Source organism: Gekko japonicus, unplaced genomic scaffold, assembly GCF_001447785.1.
Source record: "Gekko japonicus isolate JY-2015 unplaced genomic scaffold, Gekko_japonicus_V1.1 scaffold3375, whole genome shotgun sequence".
NCBI lineage: Eukaryota > Metazoa > Chordata > Lepidosauria > Squamata > Gekkonidae > Gekko > Gekko japonicus.
In genome coordinates this window covers 59,635-75,569 of record NW_015172118.1, presented here as the reverse complement: position 1 = coordinate 75,569, position 15,935 = coordinate 59,635, and the positions used below count along the sequence as shown (strand labels likewise).

General features: G+C 51.4%; 1 protein-coding gene across 1 annotated transcript in view; it reads right to left on the bottom strand.

Moving 5' to 3' along the window:
• The window catches only part of ULK3 (unc-51 like kinase 3), a 34,883-nt gene that overhangs the window by 2,919 nt on the left and 16,029 nt on the right, over nt 1–15,935 (bottom strand). Inside the window, exons 7-14 of the mRNA XM_015420985.1 lie at nt 15,303–15,458; nt 14,153–14,258; nt 12,187–12,227; nt 9,423–9,525; nt 3,571–3,635; nt 1,664–1,742; nt 914–954; nt 43–90 (exon numbers count right to left, since the gene is read on the bottom strand). Coding sequence (XP_015276471.1) covers nt 43–90; nt 914–954; nt 1,664–1,742; nt 3,571–3,635; nt 9,423–9,525; nt 12,187–12,227; nt 14,153–14,258; nt 15,303–15,458 — 639 coding nt within the window. The remainder of the gene's footprint in view (nt 1–42; nt 91–913; nt 955–1,663; nt 1,743–3,570; nt 3,636–9,422; nt 9,526–12,186; nt 12,228–14,152; nt 14,259–15,302; nt 15,459–15,935) is intronic.

Below are 15,935 nucleotides of genomic sequence, written 5' to 3'. Positions count from 1 at the left end.
CGACTGCCACGATTCGCCTCTGCCGGGTCTGTTCTTCCGTACCTTTATCTGTTCTTTTAGGTACTCTGCTCGCCCCATCAGAGTCTGGATCTGCCAACACAAAAGCAGTTGTAATTTGCATCCGTTCAGGAGAAAAGAAAGACAAATGTGGAAGGATGGGGGGTTGGGGGGGGGTGAGAACGGGTTACCAAGCCTACAGGCAAAAATGTGGGCTTGGGGGGTAGAGAGGAATGAGAGTTAACGATTTCCAGGTTGGTGGAAAGTGCCGTCAAATAAAAGCTGACTTATTGTGACTCCGGTAGGCAAGAGATGTCCAGAGGTGGTTTGCCACTGCCTGCCTCTGCGTAGCGACCCTGGACTTCCTTTGGTGGCCTCCCATCCAAGGACGAGCCACAGCTGACCCTGCTTAGCTTCTGAGATCTGACGAGACTGGGCTAACCTGGGCCATCGAGGTCAGGGCAAGAGACATTCAGAGACGGTTGGCCATGGCCTGCCTCTGCACAGCAACCCTGGCCTTCCTCGGTGGCCCTCCCATCCAAGGACGAGCCACAGCTGACCCTGCTTAGCTTCTGAGATCTGACGAGACTGGGCTAACCTGGGCCATCGAGGTCAGGGCAAGAGACATTCAGAGGTGGTTTGCCATGGCCTGCCTCTGCACAGCAACCCTGGCTTTCCTTCGTGGCCTCCCATCCAAATACTAGGCCAGGGGCACCCCTGCTTAGCTTCTGAGATCTGATCAGGCTAGCCTGGGCTATCCAGGCCATAGACCTTTAAAAAGAGCAACACGGATGACTGACTTCCAGATCCATCCCACTGCCGGTTGCCATAAAACTAAGAATGTGATTTTGCAAACTGGCAGGCTTGTTTCCAACCGGCCGCCAAGAACAGTTCAGGAGGCAAATCGGGCCCATACCTCTGCATGCAACAGCTCCCGTCTTCTCCCCGCAGGCTCAGCTGGAGGCAAAAAAATGAGAGCGTGAGACAGGAGGAATTATTGCAGCGCACAGTTTTGCCAGCTCCAGGTTCGGAATTCCTGAACATTTGGGGGCGGAGCCTCGGGGAGGGTGGAGTCTGGGACGAAAAGGGAGCTCCAGCAGGGATGGGACGCTGTCACCGTCCACCGTCCGAAGCAGTCGTGTCCTCCAGGGGAGCCGATCACTTTCACATCTGGAAATCGACTGCGATTCCAGGAGAGCTCCAGGCCCCACCTGGAGGGTGGCAACAGCACTTCAGACCAGAAAAGTGAACTTAGCCCAATGGCTTATCTTTGACAGCCGCAAGCCAGGAAACCCACAAACAGGGGAAGAGGGAGACGTCCAGCCGCTGCTATCTGTCCACGGTATCTATTGACGAGGAATGTTCACAAGGATCCCTCCCATCCGCCAACCCTGCCTGGCATCCCTGGGCAAGAGAGCCAGTTTGGTGTAGTGGTTCGGAGCGGCGGACTCTAATCTGGAGAACCGGGTGCGGTTCCCCACTTCCCCACTTGAAACCAGCTGGGTGACCTCAGGCAAGTCACAGCACTCTCAGCCTAAAAATAAGCATCGCTCGCCACCTAGTGGTGCCACAAAAGAGCTACAGCTTCAGCCGCCAAACAATCCCTTCCGGGGGTCTCCTGGCTATTCCACCCACAACGTCATACGATAATTAATTTTCTCCTTACCTGCTAACATGAGCAAGAGCTCCCCCAGGCTTTGCTGGTACAACTCGAGCGTTTCGCCGTCGTCGCTGCTTTCCTCCTCCTGGAACAGAGACAGGGAAAAGTTCTGGGAACACAAGCGCTTCTCCCAGCGACGGAGCTGTGGGGAAACGCGACCAACGCAAGACGCATCTGGAGGAGAGGGCCAGATGGATCCAGACCAGAAATAGCTCCTTCCCACAAGCAGCGTGCCGTGACAGAGAGTCATCACACACATTCCCGCCCCCAGCACTGATTCCTGGCTCCGTTGCTGGATTCCAAACACCGCTTGGGAAACCAAACATAAACAGGTGCTAGAGTTTCCATCAGGTTCTCAGAGCTAGGTGGATCTCCTCCAACTTCAGAATGTCTGGGGGCCCATTGCAGGTATACCTAAAAGCAGGGGTGTCGAACTCATTTGTTATGAGGGCCGGATTTGACATAAATGAGACCTTGTTGGGCCAGGCCACGTGTGTCATAAAATGTAATGCCAGGTAGCGGAGATATAAACTTTATAAAGGACACAAACACAAAGGTTTTTTTTAACAAAATAAAAACATGGTTAAAACAATAGCACTCTTGCAATATTTTGTTTATTTAACAGTGTCTGATAACTGACACCTCTCGCTCTGAATTATTACATCAAAATGAGAAATTTCACATTACCCCTTTTAACCCGTTCTGAAGCCGTTTTTTGATCCGTCCTGGAGAAAACCGGTATAGGGCTGCCATTTCACACATGGCTTTCCACTTCCGGTAAAGAGCTGGATCTGAAGCGGTTTGCCATTTCAGACTGCACCGCTTTCCACCCGCCATTTTTCGCCCGCACGAGTGATCTCCGGCTTTTTTTAAACATTTGCTTTATAGCGCTATAGCACTATAACAAAACACTCCAAGCATTCCAATGGTGTTGATATACTGCTGTTCCGTTATAGTGCTATAGTGCTCTAAAGCAAACGTTAAAAAAAAAAGCTGGAGATCGCCCGCGCGGGTGAAAAACGGCAGGAAAAAGCACATCAGAACTGGGAGAGAAAACTGAAGACTACTTGGAAGCGGTTGACAGGTAAGACGCTTTAGCCCCGTTTCCTAAATGGGACAGAAGCGTTTGTGTCTGAAATTACAAATATATTCCGGTAGGGAACCAGTTCTAAAACGGTTCTGTCTGAAATGACAGACCAGAAACCGTTTGGCAACCGTTCCTCTTCCGGATTATATTGTCTGTCTGAAATTCCTCAATGTCTGTGCTGTTGCAGTCTTGAGTATGCTGTTCAGGTGTGTATCTGTAAGCTGCAAACCTATGATGACGCAGTTGCAGCAGAACTGGAAGAAGAAGCAGAAGACAGCCAGTTCCACTGTGGGCCTGACAGAAACCCTCCAGGGGCCTGATCCGGCCCTGGGGCCGCACGTTTGACACTGCTGCCTAAAAGGGTCTGGGTGCAGGAACAGCATTCATTTATTTACTTTATTTATATCTCACCATTCTTCCCAACAGGGGCCCAAAGCGGCTCACGTCATTCTCCTCTCCTCCATTTCCCCCTCACAACAACCCTGTGAGGTAGGTTAGGCTGAGAGTGGGTAACTGGCTCAAGGTCACCCAGTGAGCTTCCACGGCACAAGTGGGGATTCGAACCCAGATCACCCACACCTGAGTCTGACACTTTAACCACTACACCATGCTGGCTGTTCGTGGGATGGGGGGGAATGGCCATGCCCCACTACAGACCCCTACTTTGCCCCCTACGCTGTCCCTCAGGGGGTCACTGACACACACCCCCGGAACAAAATTGCCAAGGGCTGCAGCAAAAGGGTGGAAACACGAAAATCCCACATTGTGACTTCCAGGGATGGTTAGATATGTGCCTCTGATAGTTCCCCCATCACCACCAGCTCACCTTTGCCACGGCCGCTGCCGCTACTTCCAACGCCGCATAAAGACGAGGCTTGTTCTTTGACATTTCTGCAACAAAATTGAAAATGAGCGTCAGCCAGCCAGCCAGCCAAGGAGAAGAAGAGATTGGATTTATACCCCGCCCTTCAGTACCCAAAGGAGTCTCAGAGCAGCTTACAACCTCCTTTCCCTCCCCCTCCCCCTCCCCACAACCGACACCCTGTGAGGTAAAAGAAGAAGAAGAAGAGGTTGGATTTATACCCCGCCCTTCAGTACCCAAAGGAGTCTCAGAGCAGCTTACAACCTCCTTTCCCTCCCCCTCCCCCTCCCCACAACCGACACCCTGTGAGGTAAAAGAAGAAGAAGAAGAGGTTGGATTTATACCCCGCCCTTCAGTACCCAAAGGAGTCTCAGAGCAGCTTACAACCTCCTTTCCCTCCCCCTCCCCCTCCCCACAACCGACACCCTGTGAGGTAAAAGAAGAAGAAGAAGAGGTTGGATTTATACCCCGCCCTTCAGTACCCAAAGGAGTCTCAGAGCAGCTTACAACCTCCTTTCCCTCCCCCTCCCCCTCCCCACAACCGACACCCTGTGAGGTAAAAGAAGAAGAAGAAGAGGTTGGATTTATACCCCGCCCTTCAGTACCCAAAGGAGTCTCAGAGCAGCTTACAACCTCCTTTCCCTCCCCCTCCCCCTCCCCACAACCGACACCCTGTGAGGTAAAAGAAGAAGAAGAAGAGGTTGGATTTATACCCCGCCCTTCAGTACCCAAAGGAGTCTCAGAGCAGCTTACAACCTCCTTTCCCTCCCCCTCCCCCTCCCCACAACCGACACCCTGTGAGGTAAAAGAAGAAGAAGAAGAGATTGGATTTATACCCCACCCTTCACTACCCAAAGGTGTCTCAGAGCGGCTTACAGTCTCCTTTCCCTTCCCCTCCCCACAACAGACACCCTGTGAGGTAGGTGGGGCTGAGAGAGCTCTTGACAGCAACTGCTCTTTTTCAAGAACAGCTCTTATCAGAACTACAGCTTGCCCAAGGTCATCCAGCCAGGTGCAAGTGGAGGAGTGGGGAATCGAACCCCGTTCTCCCAGATTAGAGTCCGCATGCTTAACCACGACACCAAACTGGCTCTCAATCTTTCTAAGGAAGCGATGGAAAGACAAGGGCTTCATGTGCCAGTGAGGTCTGTGTGTCCTATTTGGCACCCTTTTCCCCAGTCCCAAAGCCCCAATCAATACCAGGGACCCCACCAGCATCGTCATTAAATGAGGTTGTGGACTATGGGTCTGATCGAGCAGGGCTCTTCTTATGTTCTTGTAGGGCATCCAATTAAGCTGATGGGCAGGAGGTTCAGGACAGACAAAAGGAAATACTACTGTACACAGCGAGTGATTAAAATGTGGAATTCACTGCCAGAGGATATAGTGATGGCTACAGGAATAAACAGCTTTAAAAGGGGATTGGATAGATTCGCGGAAGGTAAGTCTATCAATGTCTACTAGGCGTGGTGACTGAGGTTAACCTTCACATTCAGAGGCACTAATCCTCTGAATCCCAGAGCCAGGAGGCAACATCCATCCCCCATTTTTGGCCCTCCAGAGGAACTGGCTGGCCCCTGTGTGAGACAGGGTGCTGGACTAGATGGACCACTGGTCTGATCCAGCAGGGCTCTTCTGGTGTTCTTAGGAAGGCCTCGGCCTCCGTGCCCTGCTGTTGGCTGTCCAGAGGAACTGGTTGGCCCCTGTGTGAGACAGGATGCTGGACTAGATGGACCACTGGTCTAATCCAGCAGGGCTCCTCTGGTGTTCTTATGAAGGCCTCATCCCCTCTGCCCTGTTGTTGGCCCTCTAGAGGAACTGGTTGGCCCCTGTGTGAGACAGGATGCTGGACTAGATGAACGACTGGTCTGATCCAGCAGGGCTCTTCTTATCGATGTTCTTAGGCAGGCCTTGGCCTCTGTGCCCTGTTGTTGGCCCTCCAGAGGAACTGGTTGGCCAGTGTGTGAGACAGGGTGCAGGACTACCTGGACCACTGGACTGATCCAGCAGGACACACCAGCTCTGTTTTTCTTTGGCAACAAATGCAAGAGGATGTGGGAATGACAGTAATCGATTCTTTCAGGGCTGCACAGCCCGGTGTAGACTGCAATGACGCGCCCCTGTAAATATGCAACTTCCGTGCAAGCTGTGGAACACAGGATGCTCCCGGGACCCCAACTCAGCCAGGCGGGGGAAGCAAACATTTGTCCTTTATGTTATTTCTAGTCTGCTTTTCTCACAGGGACTCAAGGCGGATGTCACAGAGTGGGTGAGTGCAAACAACAAGATGTTTGCATGACCAACAACAAGATGTTTGCATGACCAATCAGGGACCAACACGTGAGGCTTTTTTGAAGTCACGGACTCCCAGAAAAAGAACTGAAGCAAGGCATAAGTCTTAATAGGACACATTAAGCGTCACAGAAATTACATATTCGAATCCTACTTGCAATACGCTGTAAGCAACAGTATAGACCACATGTCCCAATCATTCATCCAAGCAAATTTGTAAAACCATTTCTGCGCAGCGTGACCCAGTTAAAGTAAAGGTAAAGGTTTCCCTTGCTCGAAAGCCAGTCGAATCCGACTCTAGGGTTGCGGTGCTCATCTCCGTTTCAAAGCCGAAGACACAGCGGAGCCGGAAAAGGACGCAGCTGAAACCGGAAGGAGGCGGGAAGTCGCGCGCCTCGAGAGAGGGAGGTTGCTGCCAGGCGCCGAGGAGAGTGTCCCGCCTGAGAAACCGCCTGAGCCAACAGGAAGAAGTAGAGAACACCACCAACTACCAACCACCACCATAGGGGTGCCGGTAGGTCTCCCCACCCCATACAAATGTGGCCTTAGTCAGGGAAGTAAAATGGTGACTAGCACCGAATTGTAAGCCGCTCAGAGACCCCCCTGACAAGGGGGTTCGAGCGGGATATAAAGTTGAATGTTAAAATGTTAAATAAATAAACCGTTCCAGAAGGCAGGAGCCACAACGGAGAAAGAACGCATACGGGCAAGTTGTTGATTTTGCCCATTTGTGGGTTGGCGCCTGCGGAAGTCCCTGTGGCTGACGTGAGCGAAGGTGTCATGGCGGCGCATCGGGAGAGAGAGGTGCTCCCACAAATAAGAGGGGCCAAGACCACAGAGGACTTTGTATGTGATAGCCAAGACCTTAAACCAAACCCGGTAATAGAAGGGCAGGCAACGGAGCATCCAGCTCCTGTTAACAGCTGAGCCAGTGACGTTCAATAAACACACAGCCACAGATTGGGCGGGTTCTGCTACCACATGAAATACGGCTGAGAGACACAGGTATCCTCAGTCTAGCTTGGGCGTCTGTAGATAAGTGAAAGTTCCCCCCCTGGTGGCCAGAAGATAGCATTAGTGGTGGAGGAAAGTGCCAGCAAGTTACAGCTAACTTATGGAGGGACCCCTGTAGGGTTTTCAAGACAAGAGACGTTCAGAGGTCGTTTGCCATTGGCCTGCCTCTACAGAGAGATCCCGCGCTACCTTTGTGGTCTCCCCACCTCTGGCCTGGCACCTAAAGGCCAGTATAGTGGGCAATGTTCCCTCTAAGCTGTGGAGCCTTGTGAGCAAAAATTCTCCTTTGTGAGCGACTGCAATTAAAGTTGTGAGTGTGCAATTTGGCTGCTGCATAAATTAGTTTGCTCCAGAGCCATCCTTCCTGAGCGAAGACAAAAATTTGTGAGCCGGAGGCTAAAAAACTGTGAGCTAGCTCAGACTCACTCAGCCTAGAGGGAACACAGATAGTGGGCACCAGGCAACTCTCAAAGGGGAGGCCATTCCGAAGGTGAGGGGCTACCACTGAAAAAGCCCCGCCACTGGTCGCTACCCAGCTCGACTCTGCAGGTGGGGAATGGAAAGTGAGGGTCTGGGAAAAGAATCTTCCCTTGAGGGCTGAAAAGTACAAGGAGGAGGCAGTTACTGAAGTGCCCTGAGTCTGTTCCCTCTAAGCTGAGTTTAGTGTGAGCTAGCGGACAGTTTTTTAGCCTCCGGCTCACACATTTCTGTCTTAGCTCAGGAAGGAGGGCTCCAAAGCCAACTAATTTATGCAGTAGCTCAATCGCTGGCCCACAACTTTGATGCCAGTAGCTCACAAGCTAGAATTTCTACTCACAAGACTCCACAGCTTAGAGGGAGCATTGGCCCTGACCTTAAGCCATTTAGGGCCTTAAAGATAAGACCCAGCACGCCAACGTCTGCCCAGAAACCAATTGGTGGTGGTGGAAAGCACCATCAGATCACAACTGACTTGCAACAACCCTGTAGGGTTTTCAAAGCAAGAGACGTTCAGAGGTGGTTTCCCATTGCCTGCCTCTGCGTAGCAACCCTGGACTTCCTTGGAGGTTTCCCACCCAGATATTGACTCAGGCCGACCCTGCTTAGCTTCCGAGATCCAACAAGATCGGGTTAGCCTGGGCTATCCAGGTCAGGGCTAGCAGATAGCATTACTGTCAATGATTGCTGTCAGGAAAGGCTGCTGCAATTATTTCGTAAATGATTGAGCTTTGCAAAAATAAGACAAAAAATCAGACTGCTTCTCTTGCTTTTCACAGCCTTTGGACAGTTTACCACTTATTCCTACTGGTGAAGGTTCAAGCAGAAAGCGCCAGGGCAGGATTATAGCCAAACATCCAGAAGAAGAAGAAGAGATCGGATTTACACCCCACCCTTCACTCAAGAGTCTCAGAGCGGCTTACCATCTCCTTTCCCTTTCCCTCCCCACAAGAGACGCCCTGTGAGATGGGTGGGGCTGAGAGAGCTCTCTCGAGGACTACTCTTGAGAGAACAGCTCTGAAATAACTTGTGACTGACCCAAGGTCACACCAGCAGCTGCATGTGCAGGGGTGGGGAATCAAACCTGGTTCTCCCAGATTAGAGTCCGCGTTCTTAACCACTACACCAACAACTACTGGAAAATTACACAACTTTAAGGTCGACGCTGAAGACGCTGAAATTGTTCCAGATTGTTTGTTCCTCGGCTCCATTGTCAATCAAAAAAAAAGGAGACTGCAACCAAGAAATCAGAAGGAGAACAAAACTGGGGAGGGTAGCCATGAAGGAGCTAGAAAAGGTTCCTAAGTCCCAGGATGTATTACTGGCGACCAAGATCACGATAATTCATGTGGAAGTATTCCCCATTACCATGTATGGGTGTGAAAGTTGGACAATGAAGCAAGTGGACAGGAAGGGAGTTTGATTTCTCTGAAATGTGATGTTGCAGGAGAGTTTAACAGATAACCGTGGACTGCCAAAAAAGAGAGTTAACTGGATTCTAGATCAAACCATGGCTGAACTCTCCCTAGAAGCTAAAATGCCTAAACTGAGGCTATTGTACTTTGGTCATATTCTGAGTCCTGCCAACCTGGCAGTTCGAAAGCAAGAAACTGCAAGTAGATAAATAGGCACCACTTTGGTGGGAAGGGAACAGCGTTCCGTGCGCCTTGGTGTTTAGTCATGCCGGCCACATGACCACGGAAACGTCTTCGGACAGCGCTGGCTCTCCGGCTTGGAAACGGAGATGAGCACCGCAACCCTAGAGTCGGACTCGACTGGCTTCCGAGCAAGGGAAACCTTTACCTTTACCTATTCTGAGAAGACGAAGACTCCCTGGAAAAGACAATCGTGCTAGGAAAAGCGGAAGAGGACGACCCAACATCAGATGGACGGACTCAATCAAGGAAGCCGCAAAGGCCCTCCGCTTGCAAGACCTGAGCCAGGCTGTTGACGAGAGGACGTTTGGGAGGACATTGATTCATACGGTCGCCTTGCAGTCTGGGCTGAACCCGAGCTTCCCAGCTGACCTTTACCTTTCAGGATGTCCCGCGCCGGATGTCCCAGCTGCAGGAGAGCTTTGTTACTGGATGCGACCAGGACTTTCAGTTGCTCCGCTCGCGAGATGTACTGGCTCACCTACACCGCAGGCAGAACGAAAGCTCAGAATGGCCCCAAGCAGGGCTTTTTTTTTGTAGAAAAAGCCCAGCAGGAACTCATGATCGTAATAGGCCACACCCAACAGCAGAAACCCGTTAGCATATTAGGCCACACCCCTGACCGCACAGCTCATTGGCATATTAGGCCACACCCCCGTGCCTTCCCTTGGCTTGCCCCGGTGCCCTGCGGCTATGGGGATCCCAGGCAAGCCCCCCGCCCTTAAAGGGATGGGAGTTTAAACCGCCTTCCCTTGGCTTGCCTGGGGGCCCCATGGCTGTAGGGAGCCCGGGCAAGCCGCCCCTTGGAGGGGAGGGGAGGCAGTTTAAACTGCTTTCCCTTTGGTTTGCCTGGGCAAGCCCCACCCCCTGACAGCATATTGTATTATATGCAGACAAGATGACAGCCAGTGATGCATGTGTAAGATTAAACTGATCTAGGTGACAGGCAAGACTGTCATGTGACAGGGTCACCAGATGCAGATTGCACTAAGTTGCATCAGCTCAATTAACTGTCACCATGAGTTGGCAAAATGACTCTGATTGGTGCTAGTAATGTATATAAGGAATATAGTCCTATAGTCAGAGTTCCACACCTGTGGAAGAGTGTTCTGCGAAGCACCTTGTCGGTCAGTTCTGTGAACCGAAAGGAAGGCAGTTTAAATTGCCTTCCCTAGGCTTGCCCGGGCGCCCCGCGGCTGTGGGGAGCCTGGGCAAGCCAGCCCTTGGACACGCCAGGGAAGGCACGGGGAGGCATTAAAATGCCTCTCCGATCCTTCCAGGGCCCCCCAGTCCGTCTGCCTCGGAGTCACCGGGGGGTCACTCCCCAGACCTTCCCTCTGTAGCCAGGCACGCAGAGGTTTTGGCTGTAGTGGGCGTGGTCAACTCTGAAGCCAGCCGGAACTCCGTTCCTGTGCGTTCCTGCCCCAAAATAGCCCTGGCCCCAAGGCAAACACCCCTGAATAAAGTGTTTACATACAGTTCTGTACGGGGTAGAGAAAAGTGATGTCGGAACTCCCCCTGCCCCCACTGCTGGGGTACTAGGTCACCCGAGACACACCAACTGGTTGTAGGACAGGCAAAACAAAGTATCTCTTTGCATGGTGGGTTATTAGTGAATGGAACTCACTGCCACAAGATGTGGCAGTGAGGTTTTTAATAAAAGGGGATAAGGGGAAATTGTGGCAGAGTGCTGAGCAAGGGCTGTTAGCTCACGAAAGCACAAAGGAAGGGGTGGGGGGATTTAACCCAGAATGAATTGAATTAAGAATCCAAAGGTTAAGAAAATCAGAATATAGCACCACTGATCATTGTCTGACCCTGAAGGCTCTGATTCACAAATATTCGAATAACAACAGAAGTCGCCTCTATGTTGCTTTTGTTGTAGATGTTTCTTCAGCTTTCGATGCTATCGCACGTGCTAGACTTTGGACTAAATTAGCCAATACAACTATTGATAGAAGACTCCTCAGGGTTTTTGAAGGAATTACATTCTAACCTTTCAGTTAGGAACATCAAGGCCCAATGTGTCTAAACCGGAGGCAAAAATATTACCAAATACATTAAAATATACATGCATTTATTAGTAAAGGTAAAGATTTCACCTTGCTCGAAAGCCAGTCGAATCCAACTCTAGGGTTGCGGTGCTCATCTCCGTTTCAAAGCCGAAGAGCCAGCGCTGTCCGAAGACGTTTCCGTGGTCATGTGGCCGGCATGACCAAACACCAAGGCGCACGGAACGCTGTTACCTTCCCACCGAAGTGGTACCTATTTATCTACTTGCAATTTCTTGCTTTCGAACTGCTAGGTTGGCAGGAGCTGGAACTAGAGACGGGAGCTCACTCCATCATGCGGCACACTCAGGTCTCGAACTGCTGAACTACCAACCTTCCACAGCCTGCAGTTCAGCGTCTTAACCACTTGAGCCACCGCAGCTCCTATGCATTTATTACAAATTCAATAAAAACAAACACAGGCCCAAATAATAGCCTCCGTTCAGAATAAAATCATACATTAATCCCAAAAATGATTGAGCCTGACCAAACGTGTTTTGGCCAACTGGCCTTCCTCATTATTATATGGGCCATTATTTGTTTTTATTGACTTTGTAATAAATACATGTATATTTTCGTATATTTGGTAATACTTACACTTCAAGTTTAGACACAGAACTATTGGGCCCTTATAATCTGATTTCCTTGACCTTTTGGTTCTTAATTCAGACCAATAAAACATCCATGAGAAATGGCAGTATACCTCAGAATACCAGTCCTGGGGAGGGGGGGAGAAGACAGGCTAGGCCCTTGCCTTCATAAGTATCTTATGTGCTTCCCAGGAGCACAGTGAGAAACAGGAATACTGTGGCAGTGCTCCCTCTAAGCTGAGTTAGTGTGAGCTAGCTCACAGTTTTTTAGCCTCCGGCTCACACATTTTTTGTCTTCGCTCGGGAAGGACGGCTCCGGAGCAAACTAATTTATGCAGCAGCCAAATCGCTCACTCGCAACTATAATGCCAGTATGCAAAGTAGAATTTTTGCTCACAAGACTCCACAGCTTAGAGGGGGCACTGGAGACTGGACACCCAGTTCCAAGCACACAACGATCCCACCCTTCCGAGAAATTGCAGAGAGGGGCCGTCGATTCACCTTGGCCCTGACGGCTTCCTTCCTGCGAACGTCGACTTCATCTGAGAGAGACAAGAGAGACATCCATTTATTTAAACGTATTTCTATGCCCGCCTCTCTCTGGAACATCCTGGGACCCAAGGCGGAGAGCTGTAAAGTAAAAACTGATTTTATAAAATAAGAGGTTAAAAAGAACAGACGGGGAGCCATCGGTGTGAGCCTTTCTGGGCTGGCTCTTTCCATGGCTGGCGCCCTCAACTTGTTTGTTGCTTTGAATCCATTTTTAGGCCACTTAATAACAGGCCACAGATATGCAATGCACACAAACTCAACAAGACAAACTGTGCATGTTTAATGGGGGGAAACGGGCACTGGGATACAGAAGAAGAAGAAGATGAAGAAGAGGAGGAGGAGGAGATTGGATTTATACCCCGCCCTTCACTACCCAAGGGAGTCTCAGAGCGGCTTACAAACTCCTTTCCCCGCTCTGAGACTCCAAGTGAAGGGCGGGGTATAAATCCAATCTCTTCTTCTTCTTCTTCTTCTACACCAAACTAGCTCTCTCAGAATGTGGTGCAAAAAAATGAATACGAGGGCTCTTTTTGTAGCAGGTACTCATTTGCATATTAAGCGACACACCCCTAATGTAGCCAATCCTCCGAGAGCTTACAGTAGCTCCTGTAAGAAGAGCTCTGTAAGCTCTTGGAGGATTGGCTACATTAAGGGGGTGTGGCCTAATATGCAAAGGTGCCGTCAAGTCGCAACCAACTTATGGCAACCCTGTGGGGTTTTCAAGGCAAGAGGTGGACAGAGGTGGTTTGCCACTGCCTGCCTCTGCACAGCGACCCTGAATTTCTTAGGTGGTCTCTCATCCAAATACTAACCAGGGCTGATTCTGCTGAGCTTCCGAGATCCAATGAGATCGGGCTAGCCTGGGCCGTTCAGGACACCACAAAAGATGTACAGACTTCCCTGGTAATTTCAAAGTCCTGTTCTCGGATGGGCCTTGTGAAAGAAGTCTGCATGTGTATCTATAGCTTAGTTTCAACACTGATTTTCAGTGAGATTTCACGGTGTTTTAGCTATTGTGCCGTTGGCTACGTGCAGGGGTCATTTCGTAGAAAAAGAGGTGCAGCTCATTAGCATAACTCATTAGCATAACTCATTTGCATATGTCACACACACCCTGACATCACCGGAAGTGTGTTAAGGCAACGCCCACCGCTCAGGCTCCACTGGACTGTTTTGGATTGCTAGCTATTGGGGGGGGGGACGTGCAGTTCTGTCCTCGCAGAGGAGGGAGAGCTTGTACCTGAATAAAACTTGGTCTTAAAGGTGCCACTGGACACTTTTGGACTGGGGGGCTGGTGGGGGGGCTATGCAACTTACCTGGCTGCTTCTTGCTCTGACTGAGGGCTGCTGGGAGCAGGGGGCGGGGCTTGTTGCATGTGCCCGCCCCCTGGGCTCTTTACTGCCGGAGCTCCACTCCTGTGCGCTCCTGCAGGAAATGACCCCTGGTTTTGACACTGATTTTCAGTGAGATTTTACGGTGCTTTAGCTATTATGCCATCGGCTGCGTGAGCCACAAGTGAAACGTTGCTTCGAAATCTTGACAGTCGCCCTCCCATTGCTGTGATGAGACCAGAACCAATCACAACAAAAGCAGAAGGGTTGCCAGATCTGGGCTGAGAAACACCTGAAAAGTTTGGGGGCGGAGTCTGGACAGGGCAGGGTCTCGGAAGGGGAGGAGCCTTGGAGGAAGGCTATCATGCCAGTGACGCCACCTTCCAAAGCAGCCATTTTCTCCAGGGGGACTGATGTCTGTAGTCTGGAGGTTGGTAATCCTATTGAGAAGTCTGTGACTCATCCGTACCATAGTGCCACCTCTAGGGGGAAAACTGTTGCCATCTCAACGGTCCAGGGTTATCCTACTTCTTCTGGAGGAGAAAGGCACACGGAAAGAGGAAATGGCGGCACAGCCACTCACAGCGCAATGCAGGGACGAAATATTCTAAGGCCTTGGAATACAGCGACAGGGCGGCCGAATAATCCCCTTCTTGGTCCTTCTTCACAGCTTCCGTTACGAGCGAGGTCTGCAAAGGGAAGAAAAGGCCAGAGATGGAACGCCAGGTGTAGCCCACGGGTCCCCAGCCTTTTGAGCCTGTGGGCACCTTTGGAATTCTGACATAGCGTGGTGGGCACAGCCACAAAATGGCTGCTGAAGGAGGCGGAGCTGGCCGCAAAATGGCTGCCGAAGGAGGCGGAGCTGGCTGCAAAAAGGCTGCCGAAGGAGGCGGAGCTGGCCACAAAATGGCTGCTGAAGGAGGTGGAACTGGCTACAAAATGACTGCCGAAGGAGGCGGAGCTGGCCGCAAAATGGCTGCCAAAGGAGGTGGGAGCTGGCCGCAAAATGGGTGCCGAAGGAAGCGGAGCTGGCCGCAAAATGGCTGCCGAGGGAGGCGGAGCTGGCTGCAAAATGGCTGCTGAAGGAGGCGGAGCTGGCTGCAAAAAGGCTGCCGAAGGAGGCGGAGCTGGCCACAAAATGGCTGCTGAAGGAGGAGGAACTGGCTACAAAATGACTGCCCGAGGAGGCGGAGCTGGCCGCAAAATGGCTGCCGAAGGAGGTGGAGCTGGCTACAAAATGACCGCCGAAGGAGGCGGAGCTGGCCGCAAAATGGCTGCCGAAGGAGGTGGAGCTGCCCACAAAATAGCTGCCGAAGGAGCCAGAGCTGGCCACAAAATGGCTGCTGCGGCAATGTTTTCTTTAAAATCTGCGCAGCCAATCAAATCTCTGATAGCCCCTCAGAAACCTAGCTAGACAACAGCCCCACCTGGCCCTGGCCGCTTCCTAGAAAACACTTGGTGGGCCCCAGGAAAGTTGTTGGCGGAAAACTGGAGTAGAGGGACATTTTATACGAAGGGAGATTCATGAGGTCCATCTCATGGGGTCACGGAAACGCCACTCTCTTGGGAGTACAACAGGACCTCTGATTTGCCTCCGTCCCACCGCTCTCTGAATGGCAGGGTAACCCCATCCTCCCCTGAAGCTTCCACGGGTCCTGGATATATCAGGAAGTCAAAATACACCTCAGGGGAGATGAGCAGGGAGGCCTCTACCTAGTGACATCTCCACTCACTGCTTTGTCCAGACTTTCGGCACTCGGCATGTGCTCCATGTCGACGAAGGGGTGGGCAAAGAACTCCTGGAAGGAGATGCGCTGCTGGGGGTCCCGCTTCAGGAGGCGCTGGAGGAGGTCCCGGCACTCCGAGGAGAGCCGCGGGCGGGTGGGTAGCTGGGAAGAAGAGGAGGAGATTGGATTTATACCCCGTGGCCCTTCACTACCCAAAGGAGCCTCAGAGCGACTTACGGTCTCCTTTCCCTTCCCCTCCCCACAACAGACACCCTGTGAGGTAAAAGAAGAAGAAGAGACTGGATTTATCCCCCGCCCTTCACTACCCAAAGGAGTCTCAGAGCGGCTTACAAGCTCCTTTCCCTTCCCCTCCCCACAACAGACACCCTGTGAGGTAAAAGAAGAAGAAGAGACTGGATTTATCCCCCGCCCTTCACTACCCAAAGGAGTCTCAGAGCGATTTATAGTCTCCTTTCCCTTCCCCTCCCCACAACAGACACCCTGTGAGGTAAAAGAAGAAGAGGAGATTGGATTTATCCCCCGCCCTTCACTACCCAAAGGAGCCTCAGAGCGACTTATGGTCTCCTTTCCCTTCCCCTCCCCACCACAGACACCCTGGGAGGTAGGTGGGGCTGAGAG